Raw genomic sequence first — 18,349 nt, forward strand, 5'->3', positions numbered from 1 at the left:
AAAAATATGTGCACTCAGGAAGTATAAAATTAAAATTCCAGTAAATGTTAAAGTACTCTAAAATTCTTATATTCTGTATATATTAATATATTCTTATAATTCTTAGCAATTGGGAAAACAGTCAGGAGCAGAGAAACGAAGAGGAAACAATCACAGACTTACCGAGTACAAATTTTCCCGCTGCCGAGGAGACAAGGGTATCCGAGGAAGATGATGAGACTGAAGGCTCGTTATTAACCATTCAGGAAGACGATGAGACTCAAGTAGAGCCTGAAGAATCACCAGAATCACCAGAATTACCAGCCCAAAAGAATGATGTGATTTCCGAAGTGATATCCGAAGAGCCGTCAGAACCGATCGTTCAGCAGACTCAAACAGAGGCCGAGGAGCCATCGGAACCAGTTCAAGTGTACGAGGAGGCTCAGATGGACTTTGAAGAATCGGTGGAAGACGTTCAGGCCAACGACGAACAATCCGAAGAACCGCTAGAAGAATCACCCCGGAAGAAAATGCGGCCAAAGGCTGCTTCAACGAATCGCACCTCGATACGCGGCACCATGTCTAAGATTGCTCGTCGCATTTCTAAGATAGGTCGCATTTCTAAAATGAATCGCGTCTCCAAAATAAATCGTGCTTCGACAAATCGCGCGACGAGAAACGCCTCGACGACGGTTGCCGCTTCAACGAACTGCACCAACGCGAATCGCACCTCGAAGAATCGTGCTACTGTCCAAACGAATCATCCCGCCCCGTCGAATCCTGTTGAGACACCTAGTCCGATAGCCCGCATGCTGCCCAACAAATGCCATTGGAAATGGGCGAGCGGCAGCCGCGTATCTGGCGGGAACCAATACTTTACAGCCATACGACGCGGCAGAGAAACGATAAACATAGGCGACAGCGTGCTATTTTATTCTTATCGAAAGCCGCACGAGAAACCTTACATCGGCAAGATTGTGTCGCTGTGGTTGAATCAGAAATCGGAGATGAGAGTCAGATCACAGTGGTTTTATCGCCCTGAAGAGTTACAGCAGCCCTGCATTCTGGATCCTCCGGTAATTTTTCTCTCGTGTCATATTTAAGTAAAAATCTTGAAATAAAAAAGAGAAGATTAAGAAACATTATTATAAAATTTCTCATTATTATCTACATATCAAGTCATGATATTAAAAGTGGAAAATCACACAAATTTTTATTTTACATTATACATATATATAAAAATAAAACAATTTTTGAAACAAATAAATTTTCGTATTTGACATAACACACTTGTCCAATGTGCTAAAGGCTCGTAAATTCGAATAATAACAAATGTTTATTTGTTTGCGCAGGGTGGTTTGTTCGAATCAAAACACAGCGATTCGAATGACGTGCAGACCATCTCGCACAAGGTGAAGGTGTTATCGCTCGAGGATTATAACAAAATACTACAGGCGTGGCAGAGACATCAAAAGGGATACGAAGACAACGATCGTTATTACTATTACGCTGGTTTCTACTCGCATCCTACAGTGACATATGAACCTGGAGTCACGGCTATTCTACAAGAATGAGAACAGCTTAAGCTGACGATTAAGTTAAGCGGCATTACTTAATCGCGATCAGCTAATGACAACAATTCCGCAAAATTTTTTTCCTTTTAAAGGAAAAAAGAGAATAAACGGCTCACGCACTTTGCGTAGAAAAAATGAATTTTCGAAGCTTACGCTGATAAAAACGTAGGCGATAATATTTTCTTCTTCCCATCACATTTTATTGCGAGAGCGCTGCTTGGATGAAAAATCCACAAGGCACAAGCATTACTTTATTCGCGAGAATACTCAACTAATTGTCTACCAATTAAATCCGATTATTATTCACTCGATATCGATGCGAAAATATCTTTAATCGTCGCGATACGTGAAAGAAGAGACGAAAAAATCGAACTGATTAAGAATATATATAAGACATATGTTGCTGAACGTGCACGACATATCCAATATAAATCTTGACAAACTTTGTATCCTGCAACCTTTTTGATCTTCATAACAAGCAATACTTGTGCCTTGTATTAAAAAAAAAATTATCATCGAAATGCGGTCCGACCGCTGTTCGATTTTTACGAACTGTCATTACGCTTATATTTTGCGAGCGAGGGAAAGAAGAGAAAAACAGTGGATCGATGCAATAATCACACCAAGTGGCATTAAATGCGGAAGTGATTGAGATAAGAAGTTATTTAGTGTACATATTGTAAATATGATTTTAACAACGTGTGTCTAATATTTGCGCGCACACGGCTGGCTGACGTAAACCGTGTTACGAAAAAGCGAATTAGATTCGAGTTTATATACAGCTTATAAATTTTAAGCCGTAAGTTAATGACCTGAGTAATAATAATGCTGACAAACGATAACCGAAAGGGGGAGTGCACATACTAATTTCACGCTCGAATAGTTAAATTTTTTTTATTTTTTTTTAATAGCGCACGCAAACGTACGATAATAACATAGATCTGCTGAAACCGAAACAAAGGTGATGTTCGAGTCATTCCTTGAGGAGATACTTGTGGAGAATTTTATTAGCGATTTGTCATTGAACAAACATGACGCGTCGTATTTCAATAATCTAATCGATATCTTATTTATGTTTATATAATAGACATGCATATTGTATAGTCTGCGCTGCAGCCAGACATCTTTGATCTAGAAATGATAACAAAATTAATTCTATCGAAGTAGAAAAATCAATTATGTAAAAAGCACAGCTGATTGCAAAGTTTGAAAAATTATCCAAGTGATATGAAAAGCTATTGCGCAACGATAGAAATGACAGATGTGTTAATGCTAAATTAAGGAAAGGTTTTCTTGAAGGTTCTCTTATTGAAGGAAGAGTTTTCTTAATGAAGCTTAATGAAATGCTAAAGTATTAAAAAAGGAAAATTTCGCCATACCATCGTAATCAATGACGTAAATGAAAAGCTTCTCGAAAAGATGAGTATAGTATCCGTTATTTCTTCGAACAATTAATATGATTTGACGATATCGATTCGATATTGAGAAAAAATTTAAAATTATAATCTCTAATAATCCGACAACTTTAACTTTGATTTTCTCCAAAGTAAGCGGAGCTTGTCAGCTTGATCTGTGTCACCGTTTTCGTTGGGCAGCGAGCTATCTATGTGCTGTGATGACATATATAATGTATTATTCGTTGTACTATTATTTGCCATGTTATAGTTTGAATGCCTCATGCTTTTACGCGCATTGATGCTTCATTTCGATTTTTTATGTGAATTTTCTCTCCCTTTGATGCTCCCATCAAGTGTTCAAAATGGAAGAAACAGTTACAATTAATTATATACATGTAAAATTAATTGTAACTGTTTCTTCTATTTTATTTTATATTAATTTTATATATATATTATATATACATCTAATTCTGAGATTATAATTTTAAATTCACATTTATTGTAGCTTAAATTTCAGATTCGGAGACTCGAAGCTGATCCGAATGGCCGAAAATGTACTTATAAAAGGAGCTCGTGACATAAACAATTCTTTTCCTATTTTAGACAGTTATTAGTCGAACGATGCGATTAAAAACTATACAAATGAGAGAAAGTTAGTTTCTTTTTAATATTGTAAATAAAACTCAAAATCGCAAAGTTATTCACATATTCATTGAAAATGTATCAAAAACTCCAAGTCACATGTGCGCGCATGTCATGCGCGAGCTTCTTTTATTTAGATTAATTAAATGCACCACCCCCTCGTACTATTTCGCTTATCTGCCGATTCATTTAGTAGTATATTCGTTTATAATGTATAATTACGAGAAGAAAATCTGACATACTTTACAAACGTAGTGATGCGAAATAAGGTGCTGTATATTGATAGATGTGTAGATATTGATAGATGACTTTGATCAATTTATAAAAATAATTTTCCATTCAAGTTTCTATCTTTTTCTTTCTTGCGACAAGCCGTAAAAAACGGATCGACCGATGACTTTTTTATTTGCGTGCAACTAAGTGTTATTGCGTTTGGCAGCCAAGATGATGAATTTCAATTATCATTTTCCAGATACAACTGATTAGAAACATACGCGTATCGTGTATTTTTCTAATGCTGGAATTATTTTACACAATTGTTGACACACTGAATTTCACTGGGAATCAATGGAGATTTGACAAACTAGGAGTATTAAATCATCATGAAACAAATTTGCTTTAAATTGCCAAAAAGAGATGAATTAAAAAACTTATCAAGAAAATTTTGCTAAAAATAAAATGTTAATATATTAGCTAAAAGTCCATGTGACACTCGGTTTTGATGTATTTGTAATTATTGATAGATCGAGTCCTACTTACCAGTTCTTGAGATTAAATAGAAAATAAATAAAGATTCCAAGAAACATTAAAACGAGTTAAAAAAAATAAGTTATTAAGAAAATCTCAGACACGGTAAACAGGAGACGAGTTATCTTGAAAAGATTTCTTCAATTAGATAATTTCGGTCTCTTTTTTGATCATTTTTAACACTATTAATGAAATATTATATCATATGAAAGAGTGGATATTAATTTATAATTGAGCATTATAATGAGAATACGCAAGCTTAAAAAATTGTGCTTCTCCAAGGAATCTCAGTGACTCCAAAAAAAAACAAACAGCAAATCTCCTACCGGTACTAACTGTTCGGAACAAAAATTCACCCAGGCGATGGTTTGGAATAACTCTCAACTGATCAAACATTGCAGAAAGATGTTGTGAGTTGCTAAGGAATTAATATAAATCCCATGATAATGAAAAGTAAAAAATAAAAAAGGAGACAACTAGATCGCGACAAACGGAATAAACCGTCAAATTTAACTGAATGTTTGTTAAAAACTACAGATCAATAATACAGGTGTGTTATATAATAAACATCGTAGGTAGCTGTCACGCAGCATAAATGGGGGAATGACGTAAATCAACACGACGATTTTAAACTTTAAGAAAGCTATCAATCAGAAGAAATATCGATATTATGATGCAAGCGACGTCGCTTTGGAGATTGAGACTGCTTTTTTTGTCGACGAATAACATTTTTCGAGATTATTTCAGAGTGCGAGATGGCAAAGTACAATTCTCTAACGATAATAATAGACTCGTGCGCGATTGAAGCTTGGATCATATTTTCTCATCTGGGCGACCGAAATTTAGACTTCTTTATAGGTGCTAACTTTTAAGATACGAAACTACAAGTGAGAAATTTTTAAAATTATGGTAAACGACCTTTCAGGCACTTGATCGATTTTTTCAAGAGTGAAAAAGTGAGAATTTGTACATATAAGCTAGCGTACGGTACCAATTTTCTTGTCGCGATCTTTTAATTGCACAAGATTTTAAAGAGTAATAAATGAAAAGTTAAAGACAAGAGTTAATTGACAATTACGCGATCGATTGCCCGGAAGAAGTAAATTTTTCCGAACTGATCTTCTCTGAGAAGATTTTATTGAAATCTCGCGTTTGGTCCCGGGAAGTCCAGCGTTTTTTCGAATAAAGCCTGATAAGAAACGATAAAGATTTTTCGAGACTTTCTGTAGCATGTATCTCACAATCGAAATTACAAATTATTACAAATAGACTGTATGCACTATATTGTACATATAATATACAGAATCTAGTACGTAGAGAGAGTCTTTCGAAAATTCAACTGTCATAGCAGTACACGCGAAGTACAAATTGAAGACACAATAAATTGCGCGCATGCGAATTATTGATCGATAATCGAGAAAAAGAAAGAGAGAGAGAGAGAGAGAGAGAAAAAAAAAGGTACTTATGCGCGCAAAACAGCGTACGTATGCGTGTGTGTATGCATGTTTGTATGTATGTGCGGCTTTGTTTCTTTTTTATGTAAATATACAAATATATAGGGTGCTCCTACACATGTACATAATGTAGCGCGCATTCGCGCCGCGTTGCTTCTCTAAAGATATTTTTGAACGATCGACACAATCGATCCATTGTATAGGTCCCATGATTCAATCATGATGTAGTACGTAAAAAAGGGGGGAAAAATATATACGTGTGTATAATATATAGTATTTTTTCATAAGAATCGCAAAAAAAACACACGGCGACGAGTGGAGCCTCTTTCGATCGGGCTTTAAATATTCGATATGAAGCGAGAGATTTTAAAATTGTACCGTTGCCGTTGCTTCGGTGAGCTTCCACGGGCGGTTACCGGATGTCTGGACAGTGTTGGACGTAATCAGGCCTTATCGAGAAAAAAAACCTCTTAATAAAGCATCGACTCTTGCAGGAACACCGAGAATGGTTAAACATAACATTTTTTCTCCTTGACTTTAGACTCGGCAAAAATGTTAAATTAAGTCTTCATCCTTTTTTTCTCTGGAAAAATTTGCTAATGCCCAATTTACTTATATTGCTGCTGAAAATATATACTTTAGCAACATGTTTAGCAACATGTATAATTCGCGTGTGGCTGATACTGCAGTTACTATCGTCGTCGAGAAACCAGCTTTCTTCGCGCAGGTAACTGTAGGCTTTTGAGAAAAAATAAATAGAAAGATTCTGAAAAGCAGCAGCTGCACAAGCCACCGGCTGTTTCCGCAATAAGGATCGGTAAAGGGAGCTCGGTGTTCTTGGAGGGGTCAACAGACGACGGTGAATTATACGGTACCTTCTCTGCAATGCAAAATGTCGCAATTCTTCTAACACGCTTGTAGTAATATGTTATAGCGCCGGTATAATATTATTAATTATCATTAAAACATGACGACGTTGACCGCGCACACGGTTAATAATATTATATCGATAATATATATATATATACAGGGTGTCCCGAAACTAATGCTTAATATTTTAAAGGCAGATTCTTTGGCCAATTTAAAAACGATTTTTCCTCAGCGAAAATGTCGAGGGAGATCATTATTTTTTGCATATTCCCAATTTTTCTCATCATGTATCTTTCTAACTAAGCCTTAAATTAAAATTCTATTAAAGTAAACTCTACCTAAAATTAACTAAAGAATGTGACTTTATTAATATTTTATTCCCATAAGCCTTAGTTTGCGAAAAACCCTTTATTTTCAATCGTTTATAATTCGAAAACTATTAGTGCCGCGACATTTTCGCTGAGGAAAAATCGTTTTTAAATTGGCCAGAGAATCTGCCTTTAAAATGTCAAGCGTTAGTTTCGGGACACCCTGTATATACACATATATATATATTTCATATAGTACTATATATACACCCGTTATATATATATTCTGAATATATTATATATTTTTATTGTGTGTATAACTACAATAAATTGCTATACGATTATTAATTCAATTCTCTGGACGCGTAATTCATCCAATTAACGATTAACGAGTCAACATCCGATATCATGCACTCGAAATTATAGCGAAAATGGAAACTCTGTGTCCATCACTGGTCTAGCTATTTCGACGTGCCGCTTCTGGATTCCCTGCTGCATCCGCGAACGTTACGTTAGAGACTTATTAGCGCGTTCGCTCCTCGTAGAGCTCTCTTGTAAATATGTATCTAGACAGAGAGAGAGAGAGAGAGAGAGATGGTAGAGCTCATAGAGACGAAATATCGATGTTCTTCGATGTTCTTTCTACACGACGCGAGATTAATTCATCGATTAGACCCTCCCCCTCGTTGTATTTTTCAAGGCGGCAAAGAGGCAGGGGAGGAGTAGATCAACTATTGTATCTTTAAATATCGTCGTATCGCGTCCGCGTCCCTCTTATCTCGGGTTTTTGCGTGGAATCGAGCGGTGATGGGAATCCAAACGATCCGAAATCTTTGTCACCGGCAAAAGTGTACGGATACGCAATCAATTATATCCTCAATTCCCTTTTGCGCGTAAAATTATTATCTCAATTTCTCGCTAATTCTCCCGATTTCGCTAAATCATATAGCGAAATTTTCATTTAAATTGATAATCCGGACGGTTTATTCGATCAGTTTCTCTTTCCCGGAATTTTCTACAATTTTCTAATCGATTTTTTTAACGATACGTACAACTTTTCTCATTCGCAACTTTTTGTTCGTTTTTTTTTTCATCCATTCGACGAATAGACGCGAACAAAGGCGCATCTCCTTCGCTAAATAAAAACAAAAGGATTCGCTCCGCTTTATTCATACGACCCAATTATCGCTCAAACTTTCTGGCCAAGGTTGCGGGGCCAGATGCACCGAGAGAGCGCATCTGTTACGACGAACGAGTTCGGGTTATCTGGCACGTAACGGGCGCCCAAAGTTTGCCCTTGCGAACCAAGTTCTCAAAATTAAGTCTTTTTCGTTCGTGTTTTGCCAATCGATAGACGGGCGGTAAGTATTCCGACCTATTCTCTCTCTTCGATTTCATATCCGCCCGATAAATACGGCGATTAATTGAATTCCCATCACTGGCTAGTCATCCAGCAGCAGCACCTTGTACAAACACGAATTTTACGATAGAACGGAAAGGCGAATGAATTTTAATAACACGCCGCGCGTAAAAGGAACAAAAGGACGAATAATCGATTCGGAGTAGCTTTGTTTTTCGTTTGCGCGCGCGGGCGAGGATGAAAGGGTTTGTAGATTTGTAGGGAGAATCGAGATTGATTATATTTTAGTAACGCGCGATTTTTGATAGTCGACGTAAAAATAGAATTTCGTCGCGAAATTTTCAAAGGAGACGCACGTGTGCGAGATGCGATGCGACTTGAAATATGGAAAGGGAGGGAAGGAGAGGGAAAACGTCTCTCTCCTTCCATCGCTCGCACTCTCAGAGACGTGGGCCTGTGTACGTGGGCGTTTTGATAATCGTTAAGAATCGAGATAAGAATCTTTTAGGACGCGAGAGTTCTCTTCTATCTGTGTGCTTCTAGAGAGACGCACCGATGTATCGATTGTCCTCAATGTTAACGATCAGTCCATTCATTTGGCTGCTCATTAATTTCACTCGCTATTCCGGAACCTGAAAAAAACGCACACGTTTATCACGAAGACACTCGAGACACACTTGTACACACATACACACAACTGTAAATACACTTGTACGATTTAATTAAGAGTATGAGATTTTAGAAAGATTATAAGTGAGATTATTCCTGGACGACAACTTTGGTTACGAACTAGAACGCGGACACACTCCTCTTTATTTTTGTCATCTCGATATATTTGGCCGATAATAAAGTGCATATTAGACGACGAGTGAACAAAGGATTGTCAATCTGTCAATTATTTTATACCCTCCTGCATTTTATCCCCGTGGCCGTTCACCTGAGTGACATCGACTCTTTTACGCGCACATTTTTACGTTCGAAAAGGCTCCATCAGGTTTAATAAGAATTTCATTTCAATAAAGAGGATAACAAATGCTACATCGGAATTGTGCTATAAATGGTTTAAAGTGTTTTGCTTTTTCAATCTTTCATCGCTGATAAAAGTATGTTATTGATAGTAAACTAGGATTTATTTTTTACGAGCTATTCCATATACTATATTTAAAGCTCGAAAGAGAAAAAGAGAGAGAGAGAGAGAGAGACAGAATTATTCTTCCAATTATTTAAATATTACTATTGCGAGCAAGATTTGAAAAAAAATGTTAAATTGATCGGTATTGCCGAGGCCCAATTAATCGTTCGCCAGATAAGCGAGAGATAGGTACCAACGATAGTTAGAGAGTCACCGGAATAAGTATCCAGAAGAGAAATTACAACTCTCCATGTTCTCTCTACTGCGTGATAAAAGAAAAGAACGACCCATAACGAGAGCCATTTTCAAGCACTGCCTCCAATATGTCCAGGATGGAAACGACCGTAACGCTCTAATCGAGCTTGTCCTACTTCCTATCACCTTCTGGACCCCTTTTGTACTGCAAATGTTACTGCCGTAATAAAAAGTTATGCGCGCTGTCGCGAGAATAGAGGAGGGTGAGAGGGAGGGAATGGAGGGGAGGGGGGAGGGGGAGACGCGATTGTATATTTATACGCGCGAGATCATCTCGCGCAACCGGATTTCTATTAATTCATTAATTTAATTTCCACGTAATACAATATTACGTAAAAGATATTTGCGCTTGATTATAGAATAATTAAATACTTCGTTAAATATAATTAACAGGTATATGTGTTTCTAAACATTCGCGTTTCCACCAATTTCATATTTCAAATATACAGCGCTCAAAGTTTATATATATACATATATATATCATTTATAAATCGTCGAAATTGGAGCCTGCACTCGCCAAATGGGCGGTAAATGCAATTATTATCATGAAAATTTATTACTGCAATTTTCCCGTTAAGGGGACGGCAAATTCGCCATCACTTGGGAACGCGAAATCGATGTTGCAAAGATTGTCCTAAATTAAACAAAGATTATCCCCTAAATTAAAAGTACGCGAGGTCAAATGGCCAATAATGCGTGTCGCATTCTCGCGCTAAACGATTTATCTCTATAATTGTCGTACGTTTCAAATGTGAAACAACTGCTATTACGCATTAATGTTATATATACACGAGGTGTTCATTTCTCGCGATTTATTTATTTATCGCGATTTATTTTTTCTGCGATCGCGATGAAGCGCGACGGGAATTTTTAAACTAAAAATTCAGAAACGCGTACGCGCCTTTCTACTCGCACTTTTGTTTACGCATTTTTGTCTACGCATATCACCGTCGGAAATAATTAAAGTCGCGATCGTGCAAACTCTCACGATCACAAAACTTCTTGAGCAGATGTGCACATACAAGTCTGCTACACTTTTAAATCTTGTACAACAAGTCCCCGATATCTTCCAAGTTTTTTTGTTCAAAATACCAGGATAAGAGAATTTTTGGGTGCAACTTTCTAAAAAAAAAATAAATTTAATTCTTTTCGCTTAGACAAAAGAATAAAGAAACTATTAAAGTTTCAAGTGCTAGATTTGAAAATTGCTAAAAAATTGAATAAAAGTTTTATAAAAAATAGACATTTTTTTCATCTGCATAATATTTTTATTTTTTCACAAAAAATTGGAATAAAAAGTATATATACTATATATTCCCTATATTTTGTTAAGACATTGAAATAAACAAAGACAGATATATATTTATAATATATCTTATATAATTGTGCAAATTGATATGAATTGCCGATTGCTTACGCAATATAAAAATAAAATTATATCGAAGAGAGAGAAAATTTTTTGTTAAATTCTTCGAGTTTCAATAAAATTCCATAAACATTCCTTTTTTATAAAAAAGTGAGAATTCCAGGCTCTCCGTGCTTTCCCAAAGAGTCGATATCCCCTTTGTATATAATATAATAATACAATTCGTCGTGATAGCGACGTTCTAACGGCGTATAATTAATTTATCCCGAGCAACGCTTGTTTTTGGCGATCGCCGCGGAATTTTTGCGCACGCGCGCACGCGAGAGAGAAACGGAATTGCACGAAATCAAAATATTCCTCGACTTTACGTCTCCGAGAGGCAATTTCCACGCGAAAGCGCGAATACGTTATGCCTCCCTCGCCGCCAATGAAGCGATTGCCCCGCGCGCGCGTGTGACCCTCTCCCCCTATTTTCATCAGGCGTGCCCCCTCTGCCCCTCCGGCGACGACTGATACAGAAAGCTATTGCAACAAATTGGATTTTAGTTTAACTCGGTTACAAACATGTTCGCGCGCGCACACGCGCCTCGGATTGGACCGCCGCCAGATAATCGAGAGCTTAAATGGAGTTTGAATGGAAAACCGATTGTGTTCTTTGCAGGCCGGGGCGGCCGCGCTCCCGCGCGCGCGCGCGCGGGCCACTTTGACATCTGTCGTCTGCCGCCCGGCTCGTCGTACTTGAGCGTTAAAAAAACCGCTCCGACAAATTATCCCTCGCGATCGTCAGGGGGGCGGGGATGCGCTCATTTAATTTAATAAGCGTCATAACAGCGCGCGTGCGCGCGACACGTCAATTAAGATCCGCGAGACCTCCCCGAGACCGCGATAATAAAAGTCGCTTTATTCCTCTCGCACTTGGCTTTATTTCTCGTACGCGCCATTCCGAGTTTATATTTTTCTGCTCCGCGTAATATCTCGCGATATATCGCGTATATACACGGTAGGCCATTTTAATCTACGCACTGAAATATCTCAAAATCCATAAGTTTAAAACAAAAATGTTTCAGACAAAGTTGTATGGTTTCGAGGGGGACATAAGATGGTGCCATTAGTTTGACCTTGAAGAGTCACCTGAAGGTCACGTGAAGGTCACCTCCAACTTTTTAAATGGGACACCCTATATGCTTTTGCATATTCTTGTAGTTCATCTCGAGAGCTTTCCAAAACACTATAATTAAGTTAGTTTTCATTAAGTACTTTCCGAGTTATGAGGCTTGAAATCATTTCTTAATTTTACATAAACCGTAAAATATCTTGTAAAATATTCATTTTTCGATTATCTTACCTTAATACTTTTATGTACAAAATAATGAGAGGAATCAATTGGTGTAAAGAAAACACATAATTGTTTCGAAAAAAAATGTAATTGTTAATTGCAAATTACATATTTTTTCTTCGAAACAACTATGTGTTTTCTTTACCAATTCTATGTGTTTTCTTTACCAATTGATTCCTCTTATTATTTTGTACATAAAAGTATTAAGGTAAGATAATCGAAAAATGAATATTTTACAAGATATTTTACGGTTTATGTAAAATTAAGAAATGATTTCAAGCCTCATAACTCGGAAAGTACTTAATAAAAACTAACTTAATTATAGTGTTTTGGAAAGCTCTCAAGATGGGCTACAAGAATATGCAAAAGCATATAGGGTGTTCCATTTAAAAAATTGGAGGTGACCTTCACGTGATCTTCAGGTGACTCTTCAAGATCAAACTAATGGCACCATCTTATGTCCCCCTCGAAACCATACAACTATTGTCTGAAACATTTTTCCCAATCTCTTTTACTTTAAGAGATATTCAGCTGCATCACTTAAAATGACACACCCTGTATATATATATCGTAATGGTCGCGTAAAGCAATTGCGAGCCACGGAATCTGTCGCGACGCGATGTGTATGTTTAATCGGCTGCTCAAATTCAGAGGCGCGCCTCTTGTCGTGGCGCATACATATATCGCGCCGCGGCATGACGAATGACACGGATGGAGCAGTCGACAATCGATTAATTTGCTCGCTCGACCACCGGCTACATCCACTTACGTTCAACATTCTATTCGCGCCGTCGACGCGCGTGTCGGCTAATCAGCGGCGATTTGTTCACCGATCGGGATCAGCGGCTTTCAACCGGATCGGATCGAGTTGTTTACAACCGGAGCGTCATTAAATAGATAACGCTGGATTGAATAAATAACGATGGATATTCTTTGCCTTCTATTCATTCGGATATCAAAATCCCCGAGGAGATTCTCTTTCGAAATCGCTATCTAAATGTCCCGCAACGTTCGACTTTCGAAACGGCGAGACTTGTTATCGAGATACATTTCACGCGAGAAGCGAATCGCGAGGAGTAGGAATAAATGAATAGATTGCGACTCTTGTTCGATGCGATCAAGATTTAATATCAAGAAATATTTTTTCTGTAGATAGGAGAAGAAATAAATAAATAAATCACATGACGCAGGACAACGTTATCCCGAGAAGATGACAAAAATATCCTGTAATATACTTAATGCAATCTCTGGAAAATTGCAGCCACTCGAAGAACCGACAGGTCGGAAACACTCCGGCACTCAAAAATATCGTTTTGTCTACGAAATTATAAAAGATTATATCGTTATGGTTTACCATCGAATTTTAGAACCGATAATTTTAAATTGCCGTGAATTATAAATTCCCCTTCTCATCCACTCGATCTCACCAATCACCCATATGTGCCAACTAAAATTACGCGTCATTAATCATATATCGCGTGAATATGGATTATAGCGCATAGGTGATTTTAAAATTACCTCGATCTTATCTCTCGACCCATTTTTGTATCAGCTAAATAAAATTGAGTGCAAAATTTATTTATTTTTGCTTATGTTTCCTGTATATAAATAATAATTTCACGCAATTCTTTTTTCCCTCCTTTCGTAGAGCTTGAATTATAAATTTTTCGAATATAGACATTACGTATATATTTCCTTCTCGTCGCAAACATGATTAACCTACGTCGAATAGACCGATAAGAGGGTCGCTGGCTGGTATTAAAGTCGCTCGATAAGACGGGGTGGTATTGAACGATCGCGAAATCTAGCGGGTCGATGCACCTTGTGACGTAACAATCGCATTTCACGTAAACGATTCCTAATTATCGGTGCTGCGACAAGCGTGACAGGGCGGTATGGAGTTTTATACGGACAAACAAATCACCGAGATACACGCGATACTGCTTCTCCCCCTCCGCGAAATTCTCGACCGGTTAAAATAACTTTTTAAGTCTGATGCCAGAAGCGGTTGCTTAAAAAAAAATCGCGAGTAAACTCGTAAGGACGAGCGATTATAGTAGCATTTCGTAGAAAACTCGTGGACTAATAATCCTGGCAGTAACGAGTTCATCGACTAATTCTATGCGAGTCCGAACAATGAAATCTGTGCCAACAGCGCTGATAAGAACAATCGGCGGCGAATATTCCGCAATGACAATGTGAGATCTAATTAGATAACAGTAGTAGTGAATGAATAATGCTACTTGACTGTAAGAGAAACTGTAACAACGGTAACAAGGTTCATACTCGCTTCGCGTACTAGAAACGCGACTCTGTGTATACAATATACAGGGTGTCCCGAAACTAACGCTTGATATTTTAAAGGTAGATTCTCTGGCCAATTTAAAAACGATTTTTCCTCAGCGAAAATGTCGCGGCACTAATAGTTTTCGAATTATAAACGATTGAAAATAAAGGGTTTTTCGCAAACTAAGGCTTATGGGAATAAAATATTAATAAAGTCACATTCTTTAGTTAATTTTAGGTAGAGTTTACTTTAATAGAATTTTAATTTAAGGCTTAGTTAGAAAGATACATGACAAAAATTGGGAATATGCAACAAATAATGATCTTCCTCGACATTTTCGCTGAGGAAAAATCGTTTTTAAATTGGCCAGAGAATCTGCCTTTAAAATATCAAGCGTTAGTTTAGGGACACCCTGTATATCTGTGCGTGTGATCAATGTAAATAACGAAATGTCGAGAACATCAAAAACGCGAAATATTTTTAAACAATCATCTTTTCGCCTTTCACGATGCCACGCAACTTGAAAAGAGAATACGAATTGATAAAAAAAAAAAGATCCGACTAATGTTAATTAAAAACGCGAAATATCAAAGTGATATTAAATAGACGCGCGCAACGCGCGAAGAGCAAATAATTATTTGCGTGTAAAATAATTTCGCATAATTTTACTCAGACGAAATGTACGATATCTTATTTTATTATTTCCCCGATTATCATCAAACATTATTTCATATATATTTTCAACAGAATATTGCGGCAATGTTGCGGCAACGTTCCACAGCGCATGGATTCCGACCGATTAATTTATATGAAACAATTGTTATTTCAATACAATTTATTGTATGAAATTACGCTTTACCATCGCGCGAGCTGGCTTACCGCTAAATTATTCCCGCGATAAAAATGATAAATTCAAACGATTAATCCTCTGAAATATTTCCACTCGTACATACACGTACACACACACACAATTTGTCGCGTATTTTTCAAATGACAGATGTACAGATAGTTTCGGATGTAATGCACGAAATTGTAGGTAACTCGGTTATTTTCAAAATTTACCTGAAAAATCTCAGGGTGATTTCTCCAATGATTATTTTACCGGCAACGTCATCGCAAATGACATAAAAGAGAACCGACATGTATATGCAGAGTCTATAAATATATTTATATTCGACATCACACATACATATAGACACACACACACACACACACACACGTGCACACGCGGAGATGCGAAAAGAGGAGACATCGCCTCTCAAAAGCAACTCGCAACGAAAAGAGATATTCGCCTGATGCCGGACGGCGGCGACAAATAGCCGGAAAAGAAGGAGGAGACCGGTCGTCTCTCGGTACCGTTTCCCGCGGCGAACGCGAGAGACGCGGAATTAACATTTCGATTTAGCCAGACGGGCTAGATATATCGCCTCGGCAAAACGCCGGCGGTTCATCGTTCCCGTGACGCAGTGCGCCCCAAGGAACGTTTTTCGCGGCCGATATTCGCCGTTCTGACAGAATAATGCGCCAGTTACAAATGCGTCATACACCAGAGAAAAGAGAAAAAGAAGAGGACGGGAGGAGGAGGAGAGAGAGAGAGAGAGAGAGAGATTAAGCGGGGAAACGGCGTTATCTTTCTGCAACAATGCGCTAGTTTATCGACTCGTTCGCGTTTATTAACAATCAGATCCTTTTTGCCGCTTTTATCATTCGCGCTTCGTTTATCGGGAGGGGGAGGGGGAGAAAGGGTAGAAGATACTCGATATCGCGCACGGAGTCGCTTTTTAATTATTATTTCAAATGATCGGACGCGGACATCACGTGCGTGTATGCAATCTGTCGTGTGGGAGTAAAAAAAAATTGTTCGATGTATAATATCACGTGTATTAAATCCTTTGCGTAATTTGTGCGCGACGCGACGTCCGCGTGAAACGATTAACGTCAAAGAGAGCGCGTCCTCGTGCTCTCTCTCTCTTTTTCTCTCCCTCTCCCCTATAGTTTGACGTTTGTCTCTGCCGTGTCTTCGCCAAGATTCCGCAAATTAGTTCCTTCCTAATTTCCACGGGGTGTAATTTTGACGAAACATTCGCCGCTTGTCCCGCTATTCGTTTTCTCGCAGTCTCTCGTCGGATTCATCTCGCAGACTACAACGGACGATTCGTTACATTTACAGTTGTATCGCGAGCAAATCTTTCTCCAGAGGGAAACTTTGGAAGACGGTCATTGCGTTTGCGTTTGACCACCATTCGCTAATATTCGATATTAAAGCTCCAAGAGAAGAGGAAATATCTCGCTCGAGAAAAATTAAGAAAAAATACTTTTGTTGTCCAATTAGAAAGTCAAATCGCGAAAAACTCCCCTTTCAAACAACCAGTTTTTCGAAACCACTTAAACTTCGGATCCGGTAAGTAGTTTTGAAATTACATCTCTGTCAAAAGAAAATTCACTCGAAATTAATTGAAGCGCAAAGTTCCACGTCTCTCTCTCTCTCTCCCCCCCCCTTTTTCCCTCCAACTCTCAAAGCTTAATTATTCATAATTTTACCGCGAAACGATTGCCATCTTCTCTCGTTTTAGACATCGCCGATCGTTAATTTTGGGAGGCGCGCGCGAATTCGAGAGGTAACGGCATTACCTCGCTCTCAAAGGGCTTGGGCGAAATAATCGGAAGGTATGAGATTAACAATCCATATCGCGATACGCACACACGACGGCATTAACGGGTATACATTAACGAGTCGAGCCGTACAGACGGAGTACATGTAATATAAGTGCCGCAAAGACCGTATATATAGCGGTCTGATGGCACACAAGGATCCTCCATCCCTCTCCCTCTCTCTCTCTCTCTTCGTCTTCGTCTCGTGGCACGTTTCACAGTGTGGAGAATATACACGCATCTGTGTTAAGCCTTGGTAATGCTCGCCATGTATCACGCTGGTAGCGGCTGGAGACGAGGGCGGGCGACGAGGCGGGGGAGGAACGAGGGTGGATGGAGCGCGGTTGATACCCGTTGTAATACGGCGCATGTCGCGCAAGTTTTTGGCGCATGGCGCGGAGCGAGGGAGGAGGACGAGGCCGTAGGTTTAAAGCGCGTCGCCTTATTCGGCCTTTACCATATACGACGAGACGAGGAATGTTCGACGAGGTCGCATAGCTGGGCGCGCGACTCGCGATTTTGCGCATCATCGGCCTCAGGCTCGCGCTATTTTCAATTTTTATCCCGCCGCGCGGCACACATTCCTGTACGTTGAGGGAGATGTATATATATATATACAGGGTGGCCCATTTTAATCCATCCAGTCGAATATCTCGAAAACCAAGCCCGGGAGAGAAAAATGTTTCAGACAAAAGTTGTTTGGTTTCGAGGAGGCCATAAGATGGTACCATTGGTTTGACCTTGAAGAGTTATTTGAAGGTCACATGAAGGTCACCTTCAATTTCTTAAATGGAACCTACTATTTGTCATTGCATATTCTTGTAGCTTATCTCGAGAGCTTTCCAAAACACTATAATTAAGTACCTTTTCGTTAAGTACTCTTTGAGTTATGAGGCTTGAAATAATTTCTTAATTTTACATAAACCGTAAAATATCTTGTAAAATATTCATTTTTCGATTATCCTACCTTAATACTTTTACGTACAAAAT

At 38.4% G+C, this 18,349-nt stretch overlaps 1 protein-coding gene across 2 annotated transcripts in view; it reads left to right on the top strand.

Annotated features, from left to right (window-relative positions):
• The window catches only part of Wge (BAH domain and coiled-coil containing protein winged eye), a 59,355-nt gene extending 50,159 nt beyond the window's left edge, over positions 1 to 9,196 (top strand). For both annotated transcript variants that reach the window (XM_083092567.1, XM_083092568.1), the window contains exons 20-21: positions 107 to 1,055; positions 1,332 to 9,196. In XM_083092567.1, the coding sequence (XP_082948693.1) occupies positions 107 to 1,055; positions 1,332 to 1,553 (1,171 nt within the window). In that variant the 3' untranslated portion in view covers positions 1,554 to 9,196. The remainder of the gene's footprint in view (positions 1 to 106; positions 1,056 to 1,331) is intronic.
• Positions 9,197 to 18,349: the final 9,153 nt, after the last annotated feature.

This window comes from Camponotus vicinus, unplaced genomic scaffold (genome assembly GCF_025532165.1).
Source record: "Camponotus vicinus isolate PSW18456_S1 unplaced genomic scaffold, iyCamVici1.0 SCAF_2, whole genome shotgun sequence".
Taxonomy (NCBI): Eukaryota; Metazoa; Arthropoda; class Insecta; order Hymenoptera; family Formicidae; genus Camponotus; species Camponotus vicinus.